Source organism: Oryx dammah, unplaced genomic scaffold, assembly GCF_014754425.2.
Source record: "Oryx dammah isolate SB20612 unplaced genomic scaffold, SCBI_Odam_1.1 HiC_scaffold_29, whole genome shotgun sequence".
NCBI lineage: Eukaryota > Metazoa > Chordata > Mammalia > Artiodactyla > Bovidae > Oryx > Oryx dammah.
Window position 1 is genome coordinate 101,446,938 of NW_024070213.1, and position 16,155 is coordinate 101,463,092.

The 16,155-nt window shown below is 34.2% G+C and overlaps 1 protein-coding gene across 1 annotated transcript in view; it reads left to right on the forward strand.

The window, feature by feature from the left end:
- Positions 1-15,030, forward strand: part of RASSF9 (Ras association domain family member 9) — a 32,754-nt gene extending 17,724 nt beyond the window's left edge. Inside the window, exon 2 of the mRNA XM_040234473.1 lies at positions 9,710-15,030. Within this exon, the coding sequence (XP_040090407.1) occupies positions 9,710-10,970 (1,261 nt within the window). The 3' untranslated portion in view covers positions 10,971-15,030. The remainder of the gene's footprint in view (positions 1-9,709) is intronic.
- Positions 15,031-16,155: the final 1,125 nt, after the last annotated feature.

Genomic DNA, 16,155 nt, shown 5'->3' on the forward strand with positions numbered 1-16,155 from the left:
TGGCTTCTCTTGTGGAGTGTGAGCTCTCACGCACCGGCTCAGCAGTTGTGGCTCACAGCCTCAGTTGCCCTGTGGCATGTGGACTCTTCCCAGACCAGGGACTGAACTTGTGTACCCTGCATTGGCAGGTGGATTGTTAACCACTGGATCACAGGGAAGTTCTCAATATAGCTTTTAAATAATTAGGGACATGTCATGCTTTAGAACTTACTAAAAATGTAGTATATGTATAGAAAAAATATTAATTCTCTCATTGCTGGGATGAATAAAGTACTTTTAAAAAAATCTGAATTGAATATGCAATTCAGCATTTTACCCAGATGTCTACTAGAGGAACTACAAAATAATTTTATAGTTGCTTCTTAAAACAGGTGAAAGAATTAGGAGTCTGTGTACTGACAAACCTCCAGACTTCCAAGAAAGTCAGTCATTAAATATCACATTAATAGATGATCCTGTATGTATTGACAATGTATAGAAGCAGGTAAGTAAATATATAAAATACTTTTATCATAATATCACAAAAGTTGGGGGTTTTTTCCCTCTTCAGTAGATGACTATATCTGACTCAGATTTAGTATCTTTTTCCAGAGAGAAACTTCATGAAATATGTTGATTATTGTAGTAGGCAATAGGGAATTCATCAATATGGATTCAATTCTAACTCATTTAATCCAAATTATTCTTATTTTCCTTATTTCTACATGATCTGTATTTTCTCCCACATACTAACTGAGGGTGGTATTGAACAAATTCTTAATTTCTTGTGCTTCAGTTTTTTAATCTTTATAATGAATTTGGTTACACGACATAGCTGATAGGGTTGTGATGAAAATTACATTAGTTGATATATATAAAGCACTTAAAACAATGCCTGGCACATATTAAGCATGCAATAAATGTGCGCTATTGTTATCTAATGTCTCCTTCTACACACACCCCACTGTTCTTTTCACCAGTCACCTTACTTATTTTCTAAGTATCTGTTCCGTAACTACCCAGCCTAAACATCATCATATTAAGTAATAAACTGAAAGAGTCCTCCTCACAGATAAGATCCAAGGATCTTAGATCCAGGATCCAAGATTCTGTCCCAAATGAAATCTCATGAGGTTCTTATACCTAATTTGACTTTAAAGGGTTATGGGAATTGAGAAGGTCTTGAAGATATTGGGGTCAACTTCTATGTCTTATTATGGTTTATTACATATTACCTAACTTTGATTATTATTGCTTTTTAAAAAGTTTTGTAGCATTTTTATACAGAATGTGTTAATATCTCATGATTTCCAATAATATTTCAGATGGTCTTGAATTTTTAAAATCTCTTTCTCTCTAAACATATCTTTTCTCTTTCCCTAGCTACATAATGTATCTCTGAACTTAAAGATCATCTTATCTTCTATAGAATTTTACCCTCATCGTTTATTCACATTTACTAAAAGCATAGTTCTGTTAACACATTATTGACTAGGGGATTTTTTGCAGAAACTAATACCTCTGGTCAGTAATGTGTTAAGAAATGAATGTTGAATCAAGTTACAAAAATATGTATACTATAATTCAAAATGGACAATTTATTTGGGGAATAACTAACTTATTAGTTATTAGGATAGATTTAATTGATTTACATAGAACTTTTTTTCAATCATATATTTAAACTTTTATCTTTACCAGTCTGTCTTGAAATTTCTGTTTGGGTCATTCTGTTTCTCTTACTACAAAGCCACCCAATTATAGTACACAAAATATAAATTTTTCTCTTACATAATAGTAGTGATGTTAACTAATTAATTAGCTAAGCTCATTGTATTGAATTGGATAAAATGTTCGTTTGAGTTTTTCTGTAAGATGTTATAGCCAAACCAGTATTTGTATTGTGATGATTTTGATTACTGGGAAAAGATGCTATTAAATTTGGAAGCTTGACCTTTTAGTTTGAAAAGAGATGTGTCATGTAATTTAAACCTTGACTACCCAAACTAATTACTTATGGCATCCCTCAGTATTTTAAACTTCATAATTGGTATAGAGCTATGTTTGTAAGTTAAAATACCAGTTTATAATCTTTGGTATGGAATGTGATTTAGTAAACCTGCCCTTTATCTTCACCTGCCTTTATTCTTTAATTAATTATATACTTTTATTCAAGACAATGTAAACTTCTACAAGGTAATTTTAGATTTAAGCCTGAGATAAATATTCCGAAATTGAATTTCTTTTATTACTGTATTATAGCTGCCATTCCTAATCATTAGTTCTGAATCTTGCATTGTTGAGTTAGTCTGTCTCCAAGTGTTATTTACTGACTTGTTTTAAATATGAGTGCCACATGCAGTGGGTTATATACTGAAGAGTTCTATAGACTGGATCTAATTCCCTGTGATAGTTTATTTGGTCAAGATATTTTAAGAACAGACTTCATAAGAAGGATTTTTATAATTCCACAGGCATCTATGTTTTCCATGGGAAAATCTGACTATTATGAGGCATTGAAATCTGTTCTCTGTACTGAATCAGAATCTCAGTGCAACATGTATTTTTTTCTCTCTGTATTCTTATTTTTATTACAGGATACATAAATGAATAACATATGTTATATTAATTCTGGTTGTGGTCCTTGCTATGGCTTTGAACTGCATGATGATATCAGGGAAAAATAAATGTCTATCTTTTGAGGAGTTTAAATATATTTTGAGGTTTAATCAAAATTTCAAAGGGAATTAATGTTACAATGTGTTAGGAAATATTAAGGAGATAATTCATACTTCTCTATAGAATGAGAAGTTTGACTGGAAAGCATTCATTTAATTTGAATTGCATGTATAAAAAAATACTAAGACAATATCTTAGTTTGGCCAAAAGTCTGATAAAATTTAGAATAATAACAACCTTTGTTTTGCATTCAGCAATCAGAAAAGCACAATTCATTTGAATGATGTGATTTCAAGACAGTATTATATTCCAGGGTGCCTTTGAATAACGAAAGCAAGAAAATGTTATATTCAGTGTAGTTTTATTGCTAGGGTATTTTTAAAGATACTTTCTAATGTGTCTAGGCATGTCCTACATGCCTCTACTGTCCACAGCCTTAACTAAGTGATAGATTTATATTTTTTTCTCATTTCCCCTGGTTATCTCTGAGAATTTCCCTTTGGTCCTGTAAAGACTGCAAAGCTGAAGGTGTCTCAAAACCTTCATTCCTAATTCCGGTCTTTGGTTGTCCACTCTGTCACAGGGCAGCATAAACCTGCAAAGAAAGAGTGAGGAAGAAATACAATGAATCCCTTTCTGCTAACTTCCAACCCTTTCCATGCCTCTGGCACTGCCCTAGTCTCCTTGGCTACTTCTATCCTGTCATTTCATCCCCACATCTTTTCTTCCTACTCTCCATTCCGCATTTAATGGTCAGCTATTCAAACACTATTTCTTAATGAAGAAGGAAGATTTACTATTTCTTAATGAAATCTATGAATGCAAGTTTGGGTTTTTTCCCCTGAACTAAAATTAATCTTATTCTGAATACTTGTGTTTCTATAGCATCTTAATGCAGCTATCAGTATTCTTTAGGACCAGTTCTGAGACTAACAGAGGGAAGTCCAGTTGGGCAGGATTAATAATAATAATCATAAAGACTGGCCATGAGGATGAAAGGAGAAAAAGTTCCATTGGCAATCTATTAAGTAGAATGCCAACTTACATCACTTATTTTGGAAATGTCTCACTTATTTGTTATTTTTGTTTTAATATATTATACTGTTAGATTCTCCTCAAGATGTAAGAAAAAACAGAATAGACAAAGCTGTGATGAAAGTATATTTTGTTGTATATATGGATCAGGATTCCTCAACGGGCTTCCTCTGTGACTCAGCAGTAAAGAATCCACCTGCAATTCAGGAGCCACAAGAGGTGCAGATTCAATCCCTGGGTGGGTAAGATCCCCTGGAGGAGTAAATGGCAACCCACTCCGTATTCTTGCCTGGACAATCCCATGGACAGAGGAGCCTGGTGGATGTCCACGGGGTCACAAAGAGTCGGACATGACTAAGCAATGAGCCCATGCACACATGCATACACGGTTCTTCAACAGCACCACTGTTGACATTTTAGGCTAGATCATTCCCATGCTCCTAGCGTCCCCAGACCCTAATGTGAAAACCTGAAATGTCCCCACACATTTCAGGCAAAATCACCACTGGTAGAGAACCACTGGTTTAGAAGGAGAGTGTTCAGTTTACATAATGAGCAGTGGTAATAAAAAGAAACAGAACAGTCTTTGGTCAATGAGGCAACACTAAAAGATATGTCCAACATGCCCATAAAGCCTCACCGGTCTGTATCCTTCAACCTGTTGGAGACTTCATCACTGTTTGCAGAGGTTCCACCAATTCTTGAAACTGATAAAAGTATAACTTTTGATTTCCAAGCATGGAATATGATTCTTCAGAGTTGAGCAATAAGAGCATTTCACTTAGAATCACTCCTATATATGGCAGCTAGATTATGTTAGTATCATACTTCCAGGCTGGCCTAGGAAATAAAAAGTTATAATGTAGATTCTTTGGAAAAATGCATTCAGAGATCTAAATATTTTTTATAAATACCGTGGGTTGCTAGTTTACATATACTGGGTTTTAGCATATCTTATAATGTAATTATTCTTAATAATTTCTCATTTTAATGATTCTTATTTTTTTAAAGTAGGGCTCAATATGAAATATTTGTCCTGATAAATTTTATACATCAAATTTCAATTAAACTTCAATGTCTACCATACTAGGAAAAAATGTCATTTTTAAAATTATTCTCCTGGGCCCCAAGTTCATTTTTTTTTTGTACAACTTAATAAAAATAGCCAAATATTATCTATTTATCTTTATTTTCTCTGCCTTCACACTTAATCTTTTTTCTGTAACTAGTTACGTTGTGGATCTTCAATTTGACATTAAAATGTCTTATTTAAAATTTAAGATTTACAGATTTAAATAGTTGATATATTCCCTACTGCTTTATGCACCATAGTTACTCAATGGAAACTTGCTGAAGAAATATTTAGTTGTATGAATTTGCATATGTAATTCCAAGCCAACTCATCTTAATTCTGTGTGGTTTGTGGTATTAAAACTAATTATCAGTGGAGACATTTTTAAGTTCATGATTATGTTGCTGAAGAGTTTCATTTGACATATAAATTTTCTTAATTGTCTGAAGAAGATACTCTAAAAGGCAAAAGCTGAATAATGAAATAGTTATAGAAGAATAGTCAGATGAAATATAAACATATGTATAGATTTATTTTCAGTGTAATAAAGTTTATTACCACAGTGTTAAAATCAGAGAGTTATAAATCAGAGAAAGATTTAAAGGATTCTCAGCTCATCTGTGATCCAAATATTATATTAATGATCCTTTTAAACATCTTTTATTAGATAAACAGTTGTGTTATATTGGAAGTGTACATGCAAAAATATTGACTAGCTGAAAACAGGTAAAAAAATATTGTGGGATAGATTGGAAAATATTTTGAAAATAATACTGTTAACTACTGTAGCAAGCTCAGTAATGTTACTGAATAATACCACACCCTTCTCAGCATTAAGTAATATTAACAGTAATTTTACCATTAGTCTTAATAACCTATATTTACCCAGTACATTTTCCACAATTTTCAAAGCACTCTTCTTCTTTCTCTTATCTGATATTTGAAGGAATCTTGTGAGAAATGTGAGTCAGATATATATATATAGCAGTATTACAGTGATGAGTACAGAAATTCATAAATAAATGTATAAATAAATTCCATACATTAAAATAATTTCTCAGAATTCAACATGAATTAGTTAGTGAAAATGAATTGTTAGTGAAAACTAGGATGAAATCATATTTTAAACTATCAAGTATTTTTCCTACTATTCCTTTTTTGAAAATCTTTACAAATAAATCTTGTTAATGTTTTAGAAGGCAAAAAAGGATTTAAAGCATCAGATAAAAATGGATACTGTGGTCCTATGAGTGTTTATTTTTTCTTTTATATATGTAAATAATTTTTAAGCATATTTTGTGATTATAAACTATTTGAAAACATAAACAGAGCATGTTGTTGTTACTCAGTCTCTCAGTCGTGTCCGACTCTTTGCGACCCCATGGGCTGCAGCACGCCAGGCTTCCCTGTCCTTCACCATCTCCCACAGCTTGCTCAAACTCACATCCATTGAGTCAGTGATGCCATCCAACCATCTCATCCTCTGTCATCCCCTTCTCCTCCAGACTTCAGTCTTTCTCAGCAACAGGGTCTTTTCTAACGCTCTTTGCATCAGGTGGCCACAGTATTGGAAGCATCAGTTCTTCCAGTGAACACCCAGGACTGATGTCCTTCAGAATGGACTGGTTGGATCTCCTTGCAGTCCAAGGGACTCTCAAGAGTCTTCTCCAACACCACAGTTCAAAAGCATCAATTCTTTGGCACTCAGCCTTCTTTATGGTCCAACTCTCACATCCAAACATGGTGGCGGGGGTTTAGCCACTAAGTGGTGTCTGACTCTTATGACCCCATGGACTGTAGCACACCAGGCTCCTCTGTCCATGGGATTCTCCAGCCAAGAATATGACTACTGGAAAAACCCTAGCTTTGACTGTATGGACCTTTGTTGGCAAAGTAATGTCTCTGCTTTTTAATATGCTGTCTAGGTTGGTCACAGAGCAAGTGTCTTTTAATTTTGTGGCTGCAGTTGCCATCTGCAGTGATTTTGGAGCCCAAGAAAATAAAATCTGTCACTGTTTTCATTGTTTCCCCATCTGTTTGCCAAGAAGTGATGGGATTGGATGCCATGATCTTAGTTTTTCGAATGTTGAGTTTTAAGCCAACTTTTTCACTCTCCTTTTTCACCTTCATCAAGAGGCTCTTTAGTTCCTCTTCACTTTCTGCCATAAGGGTGGTGTCATCTGCATGTCTGAGGTTATTGTTATTTCTCCCAGCAATCTGGATCCCAAACAAAACAATACTTAATTAGAATCTTTGGATATATTCAATAATATCAAATTTAATAAAGTGTAAAATACATATATAATTTTTTAAAGTGTACGTATGGGAAAGGTCACAATATATACTAAATAATTATGTAGTATATATTGTGTATATAATAATAAGGATTTCCTAGGTGGCTTAGATGGTAAAGAATCCACCTGCAATGCAGGAAATCTGGATTCCAATCCTGGGTCAGGATCCCCTGGAAGAGGAAATGGCAATCCACTGCAGTATTCTCACCTGGGAAATCCCATGGACAGAGGAGCCTGGCAGGCTACAGCCCATGGGGTCACAAAGAGTCTAACACGACTGAGCAACTAACACACTTTCATACTACATAATTATAGATGCAGTATACTTAGTATACTTATATATTGGGCTTTCCAGGGGACTCAGTGGTAAAAGAATCCACCAATGCAAGAGACTCAAGAGACAAGTCTATCCCTGGATCAGGAAGATCCCCTGGAGAAGAAAATGACCACCCACTCCAGTATTCTTGCCTGGGAAATCCCATGGACAGAGGAGCCTGGTGGGCTACGGTCCATGGGTGGTAAAAGAGGCCAACATGACTTAGTAACTAAACAGCATTTTATAAATCATACAAATATTTCTGTGATCCACATTTCCATGATGGTATCAACCACTGAAGAGATGCTCAGCAAATATTTGTCAAATGAATGAGTGAATAGAAACTTGATTGGAGCCATACTATAAAATAAACATAGTTTGCAAAATCCTAAGCCTGCCATAAAGTAGAATTAAACATAATGAAGTATGGAAGATTTACTGCCTACATTCAATAAAGAATGGTCATTACTTTTAAACATGCTCAGTCAAGTGGCAGAAGTTTTGAAAATTACCTGGTTTGAATGATGATAATAAAAATCCCTCAAAATATGTAGAGAATAATTGACTCAAGAAAATAAAAGGACGTATAGAGCAAACTTTTTTTTTAAGTGTTTGGAACCAGTTAGCCTGTGAGACTATTAATAAAAGCACTCAATTTCTCATATATAATATGGAAATAATAATAATATCTTTCTTGATTGTGCATAATGACTATTAGGGTTATATCATCCACATGAGCTGAAAACTATCAGGTCTCTAGTGGAAGCCATAACATATAAGGCCTTGCTCCTTCCAAAACAAGAGAATCCCAATTAGAGCAAGGGTCATGGAAGAACTGGGGAATTCTCATGTGCGTCATTATTATTCTAGCGTACATAAAGACTCCCTGATCCCTGTTTTCTAGTCTTCACAGCGGCAGTGTAGAGCTGAAGCGTTTATAAATCATGTGTCATCCTTAGCTACAGACCCAGAACTGATGTCTCCCATCTAGAGAAGGGAACAGGACATAAGGATTACTCTACGGAGTTAGCAGTAGGGCTTTTATATTTATGAGAGTTTTGTCAGCTAAGGGAGGCATCCAGGCCAGTCAAAATCCTGTATTGCTGTATTAAAGCAGGAACAGGATTAATCAGAAAAAGGCATAGAAGGTAATACATTTCCACATACTTTTCTCCATGGCTGGCTATTGGGAAATGTCCTTCCTTGACCAGTTGGGTGCTCTAATGAGGCATTATGGTTCCACTGCTATCAAAGGCTAATTTATGTGATAAAGTTCCTCTTTAAGAAGTAGTTTATGATTTTTCTTCCAATTTAATCCACATGTCTAAGCCATTACACTTGTTTTTACAGTGCATCAATTAAAAGTACACTCCAGTCAGCTTTTTTGCTTAGGTTGAATCTTCACTGTCACTACTAACTGTGTGACTTTGTTCCTATGCACAAGTCTCTCCTGAGCTCTCTAAATAAAGTAGACCTCTCCTCTTCCAAGTCATTCTCTATCACTTCATCCTCTTTAATTCTCTTCCTAGCATTTACCACTATCATATATTAATTACACATTTATGTCTCTGTCCGTGTCTCCCTTGCTTATTACTATATCTTTAGCATCTTCAGGCATATCTGGCACATGGTTGACATCCAGTAAATATTTGCAGGATGAAATAATCATTAATTTCAATAATGGACTGTTTTCAATTATTTTACTCCTTTAACATTCTATCTACATTTCCATGGTTATTCCCTAGTCCTATGTCTCTAGCAAAATAGTCTTGTGTGTGCATGCTAAGTCACTTCAGTTGTGTCCTGCTCTTCAATACCCTATGAACTGTAGCTCCTCTGCCCATGGGATTCTCCAGGCAAGAATACTGGAGTAGGTTGCCACGTGCTCCTCCAAGCAATCTTCCTGAGCCAGGGATTGAACCGGCAACTCTTAGGTCTCCTGCGTTGCCAAGCAGGTTCTTTACCACTAGCACCACCCTGGGAAGCCCCAGAATAGTCTTATTCTACCTCTTATTCATCACCACTTTGATTTTTGTCTTAACTCTGGTGATTCTAACTGCAGTTATATTGTGTCTGGCTTTCTAAAGATAAACTAGCCTCCATTATCTTTGACGACAATTTGCTTGTTCCAGAGCCCAATAGGAGTTAAAAAGAAAACTAAGATATTTTTCATGGTCTTAAATTTTATTACCATAAGACATCTGATTCTTATGTCATCTCACCTCAAAATGCATCTCTTACTAAGGGTAAGATTTAGAGAGGGTATTAAAATTAAATCATCTTTCTGAGTTTATACAAGTGATGACAGTAGTATAATGTACTTTGTTTTTCTTTTAGATCTCCAACTAAAGAAATGGATTCAGAAGAGAAGGAAATTGTGGTTTGGGTTTGCCAAGAAGAGAAGATTATCTGTGGGCTAACCAAACGCACCACCTCTGCCGACGTCATCCAGGCTTTGCTTGAGGAACACGAGACTGCATTTGGGGAGAAACGATTTCTTCTGGGAAAGCCCAGTGATTACTGCATCATAGAAAAGTGGAGAGGCTCTGAACGGGTTCTTCCTCCCCTAACTAGAATCCTGAAGCTTTGGAAAGCGTGGGGAGATGAGCAGCCTAATATGCAGTTTGTTTTGGTTAAAGCAGATGCTTTTCTTCCAGTTCCCTTGTGGCGAACAGCTGAAGCCAAATTAGTGCAAAACACAGAAAAACTGTGGGAGCTCAGCCCGGCAAATTACATGAAGACATTACCACCAGATAAACAAAAAAGAATAGTCAGGAAAACTTTCCGGAAACTGGCTAAAATTAAGCAGGACACAGTTTCCCAAGAGCGAGATAGTATGGAGACATTAGTTCATCTGATTATTTCCCAGGATCACACTATTAATCAACAAGTCAAGAGAATGAAAGAGCTGGATCTGGAAATTGAAAAGTGTGAAGCTAAATTTCATCTTGATCGGGTAGAAAATAATGGAGAAAATTATGTCCAGGATGCATATTTGATACCCGGTTTCAGTGAAGTTGAGCAAAAGCTAGGCTTGGAATATGATGAAAGGCAGATTCTGGAGGACCTGAGAGAAAGTGATGGGATTGTACAGCTGGAGGAACAACTGACCTACTACAGAAAACTCATTGATAAGCTCTCTGCCGAAATAGAAAAAGAAGTAAAAAGTGTTTGCATGGAGATAAATGAAGATGCAGAAGGGGCAGCTGCCGGTGACCTTGGAAGCTCTAATTTAGAGAGTGTTAAGTGTGATTTGGAGAAAAGCATGAAAGCTGGTTTGAAAATCCACTCTCACTTGAGTGGCATCCAGAAAGAGATTAAATACAGTGACTCATTGCTTCAGATGAAAGCGAAGGAATACGAGCTCCTCGCCAAGGAGTTCAATTCCCTTCATATCAGCAATGCAGATGAATGCCAGCTAAAGGAAAACAGAGGAAAGGAATCTGAGGTGCCCACCAGCAATGGGGTGGTTTCTCCTTTTACTCAAAGAATATTTAACATGTACACAAATGACACAGACTCAGACACTGGTATCAGCTCTAACCACAGTCAGGACTCGGAAACAACTTCAAGGGATGTGGTGCTGTTGTCAACGTAATTTAAATAGCTTCACTCTGACCTACTTTCATATTGTTTGTGTTTGTTTAATTTAATCGGAAACTTTAAATATTCCACTCTGGAGGAAAATGTAAATCATGTTAAGGAATTCAGTAGCTAGTAAGAACTAGAGAGTTTTGTTTGTTGGTTTGTTTTTGATTTAAGAGTTCCAGTGTTATCTAATTATTACAGGTTCAAACAATGAGCTGTTTATTAGGAATGCAGCAAAAATAGCTTGTAGGTATATAACAGAAATAATTTGATGTGAATTATAATCTGTTTCTATGAGAAGTGATTTATTCAAACTTCAAACTAATTCTTAATATTAGACATCAATATATTGAAACTATACACGTGAACATGTAAAATTAAGATGTATTGTTATAGAGTTTTCAACACTGTATCACTGGCATTTTATAATCTGTAAAGTATATGATAAGTCTTATATTGTAACTGTATTAATTCAAATCATTGTTCATTTCTTTGCTATTTAGAATGTATAGCATCTCTGCTACTTTCTGAACCCCTCTACCTGTTTAGGTTTAGATTACAGGAGATGGAAGGGTCATTATTGGGACATGTACAAATACCTTCAGTGGATCAGACAGTGGTATAAATAAGAAAAGCCAAGTTTTGCAGACAACTGCAACTTTTCTAAAAAAGCTGAAAATCAATAAGATATTTATGTGCTTTCTCTATCTGATATGCAAACCTTTAGATAAAATCAGTCATCTGTGCAGGTTCATTCTTTGAGTGAGATACGGTGTGGGTTACAGAGAAAAATCACAGGGTCATAGTCCTATTTGGTTATACCTTATCTAAAAAAAGTAAAGGGATGCAGCTTGGGGTCCTTTGTGTGGGTAAAATAGAGTTCCATGTACCTTAAGTATCCCCTGGAGGAGGGCATGGCAACCCACTCCAGTATTTTCGCTTGGAGAATCCCATGAACAGAGGAACTTGGAGGGCTACAGTTCATAGGATCACAAAGGGTCAGACACGACTGAAGCAACTGTGCGCACACAAAAACACACCCATAAATATTAGTATTTTTCCTCTGAAAATAGACATAGGAACTCATGTGAACAAAAACCTTTTATTCTGCTGCGCTATAATTCAGATTGTCCGTATGGTCCTTCATCTAAGGTGCAAACAAACAAACGAACAAAAAAAGTAGCTCTACTCTAGCCCACTCTCAAGCATGAAAGTAAGTATCCAACAAATTGGATAGATGATTTAGATTCTGTCTTGACTGACAATCATTATAGTGCCAGAAGAGGCTTGGTTTGGCTTGGTTTTTAGTTAGGAAGTTCCTTTCTTTCTCTTTCTCTCTCTTATCTCCTTCTTTCCCTGACTTATTTCCTGCTATTGAACACATGACATAATCATATTAAAAACTGTTTTGTTGTACTATTACATGAATACAGCTGCAATTCATTTTTCTTTTAGCTAACACCTTTCTCACATGTGAGTAGATAGAAAGATTATTTTACTTAGTTTTAATATGTGGATATTGGTTAAGATTCTCAGTATTTCTCATTTCTTTCCTTTTTATCTTTATGCTTACTGTACTATATGTTTTAACTCAGTTTCCTAATCTTTTTTAAAATTTCTCCATCCTCCAGACATTTTGCCAACCTTTGGGAAGATATTTAGAATTTTCTTAATATTTCAGTTTTGGGGAGTATCTAATGTTACCATTTTTCATACTAAGATTCTGCTGAAGACCTTACTTGTAGTTGCATGGTAAATGCCTTATCTGAAGTTGCATGGTAAGAAAAGTAGGAATTTCCACTGTAGGGAAAGTATGATAATAAGTAATAACACAAACATGGGTTTAATTTGAAATAAGAAGAGAATTAAATAGTCATTTAAGAAAGGGAAGTTTATTTGCCTAATATCTCATTAATCATTCAGTACGATGGGAAGCTGTTGACATTTATTATTCTTTTCTCAGGATTAAACTCAGAAGATCATCATCAAAGATAAAACAGTTGTAGTATATCTCTTTGGATCTCTTTGGATTACTCGCTAGTGAGAAAATAATGAAAAGAACATTGTTATCTGCTATATAATTTGATTAATTATCTGAATCCAAATCTGGTAAGAAATAGAACTAGTTAGATAATGGCATTTTAGAAACTTTGCCTGATTTTATACAATGTCTGATTTTATACAATTAAGCATAGTGATGCATTCTAAGGGCTAATTCTTCTATTTTTTCAGTAAATAATGTTAAAAACTCTTGTCCAAAGGCAAGACCATTGAGTTTTAAAATCATATTAGAATTTCAACTTGTTCTGTTGTTATTCAAATGTATTTGTGCCTTTGATTCATTACAGTATTAAATCATCAATTACCATGGTGAATCTCTAATTTAGAATAATATATTAATACAAATAAAAATACTAAAATGCAGTGCCCTCATCTCTGAATTGGAGAAGGCAGTGGCACCCCACTCCAGTACTGTTGCCTGGAAAATCCCATGGATGGAAGAGCCTGATAGGCTGCAGTCCATGAGGTCGCTAGGAGTCGGACACGACTAAGCGACTTCACTTTGACTTTTCACTTTCATGCATTGGAGGAGGAAATGGCAACCCACTCCAGTGTCCTTGCCTGGAGAATCCCAAGGACGGGGGGGGCCTAGCTGGTTTCTGTCTATGGGGTCGCACAGAGTTGGATAAGACTGAAGCGCCTTAGCAGCAGCAGCATCTCTGGATACTGAGCAATGCAAAATTAAATGAGAATGTAATTCTAAATTTAGAACTTGATAGAAACTTTAGTATTTTATTTATAGAAGTTTTAAAATAAAATGTTTATAAATTCTTGAGTAATCTAACAGATTAGCTATGAAATTGTTATATGAAGCTAGAAATAGCAAACAAAACCTGACTATTTTTCCCTGTAACAAGACAGATTTTCACAGACTGTGTCTTGTTCATTCTCCCACTTGAAATGTCTCTTTTTTTCTTCCATCTGCTATATACTGAAATACCATCCATTTCAAGCTTTTCGATGTGTTATCTCTTTCTATGAAACATGTTTTTCTATTCAACCATTGTAATAACTTATCTCTGAACCCACAATTATTTTAGGTGTATTTTTCATAAAGGACCATTTATATTCTGGCTTAGCATATGTTTATATATGTACTTACCTAACTTCTCTCCCTCAACATTTTTTTATTGTCTTATTACTTGTCTGTCTTGTTAACCTTACTGCCTCTAATCAGTCTCTTTGCCCCTACTCAATTCTGGAATTGAATTGCTAAATTTTAGAAGATTATAACTTTAAAAAAATTATTTCTATACATGGTAAATGATACCGGTGCATTTTATACATAAATATGCATTTTAGCAAACTTAAAACATTAACAATTCTACTTATAAATCCTTTGGAAGAGAGACTACATCTTAGTGTCATTATGAAAAAATGTTACTGTACTATTTTCTATTTTATTTTTAATTCACAGAGTTACCGATTACAAACAATGGGAATATTTTCTTTATAAAAGCATCAGTGGCTAAATTATGGTGTTTTTCACTGCATCCCTGCATTTAATAAAAAATATTTTATACAGCTAGGTTTTAAGTGGTAGACACACAATATAACTTTGAAATATCTTAAATATTTTATTTTCTCTTTTTCATTTAAAATATAAATAAATGGCCTTTCATTGGTGTGTAGAAGCTATTTTAATCCATTAAAATTTTATTTTTATATTTATTTAAACATCTACTGTACATGACAAAATATATATCTGTGGCTGCATTTTCTAATTTTTCAAGGTAGGATTATTATTTTAATTGAAATGTATTTTTCTTGAGACAAAAGGAATACCTTTTAATGTGATACAGATTTCTTTTAAATATTAGGCTATTTCTTTTCATACTACCTGATTGGTTTAATAACTTGATGTGACAAGTACAAAATACAAACAATTTCTTCAAGTGTAACCGGTCCAAAATAATAAAAGGAATAGTTGTATACTTTTATGTGATATTGTTTGTCTTTCGGGGTGTGTTACCTGTCTATATTAAAAATAAATTTTTTATCAGTTGAAATTATATAATTGTCATGCTGACTCACACAAGTTAATATCAGGCATTGTTTCATAACAATATGAATATAGAGCAAAATGATCTAACAAAACTTTTTGTTTTGGGTTTCATACATATTTGTTTCAACTTATCATGAAAGAATGTCCTCATTTTTATACTAGATGGCTGGATTTATACTAGATGGATACTAGATGGCTATCTTACTTTCTATAATGAAATCCAGTTAAAAATAAAAATACTGAAGTATATATCTACCCTGCTATTATTCAGTTTGTCATTACCCTTATTTCTCAAGCAACAGTAATTTTAATTACCTTTAATTTTGGAAATAACTCAATAATTTGGAAAATAAGGAAACTCATTTGTTCACTTTATAAATGACCATGAAATTGCTCTTAAAAGATTGTATATAATATTTAGTAGTGACACATAGAAATAAGTTAACATTGTTTTAGTGTATCTCAGTAGTGAGAGAAAATACACAGTAGTCATTTTCTTAACCTAAAATTAACTTGCGTTTTCAATAACCCTTGGAATTGAGAATCACAGTTTGTAAGGTCCATAATGAATAGTTTCATATCAGAAAGTGAAAAACTAAATGCTTTCATGTTTTTAAAAAAGGAATTTATTGAATTTTTTCTGAATAAAAATATCAGACACATTTTTATAGAAGACTGCTAAGTCTCTCCCTACATCACATATGTAATACCATTGAGTGTGTTTTCAAGTAAAATAGACACATGCTATTCAAATTATTATTTTTACTATAATTCAAATACTCAAAAAATGTGTACCAGGAAAAGTAAGTCTCCCTTCTATCCCATGACTTAATTATCTAGATATCCTCCTCAGAAATATCACTGTTATTTATTGTTTTAGAGATAACCTGTGCATATATATGTATATATATACACACACACATATATTCCTACATTATTCACGTAGAGGTTCAATGGTAGCAGGGAATTCCACTATATCAATCATAATTTTATTTCACTAGTCTTCTTCTGATGGACATTTAGGTATATTCCAGTCATTTATTATTATTAACAATCATTTACTGTTATCTCATCAATGCATTTCTGTTAGGCTAGATTGCTAGATATAGAAATACTGTGTTAAAGAATG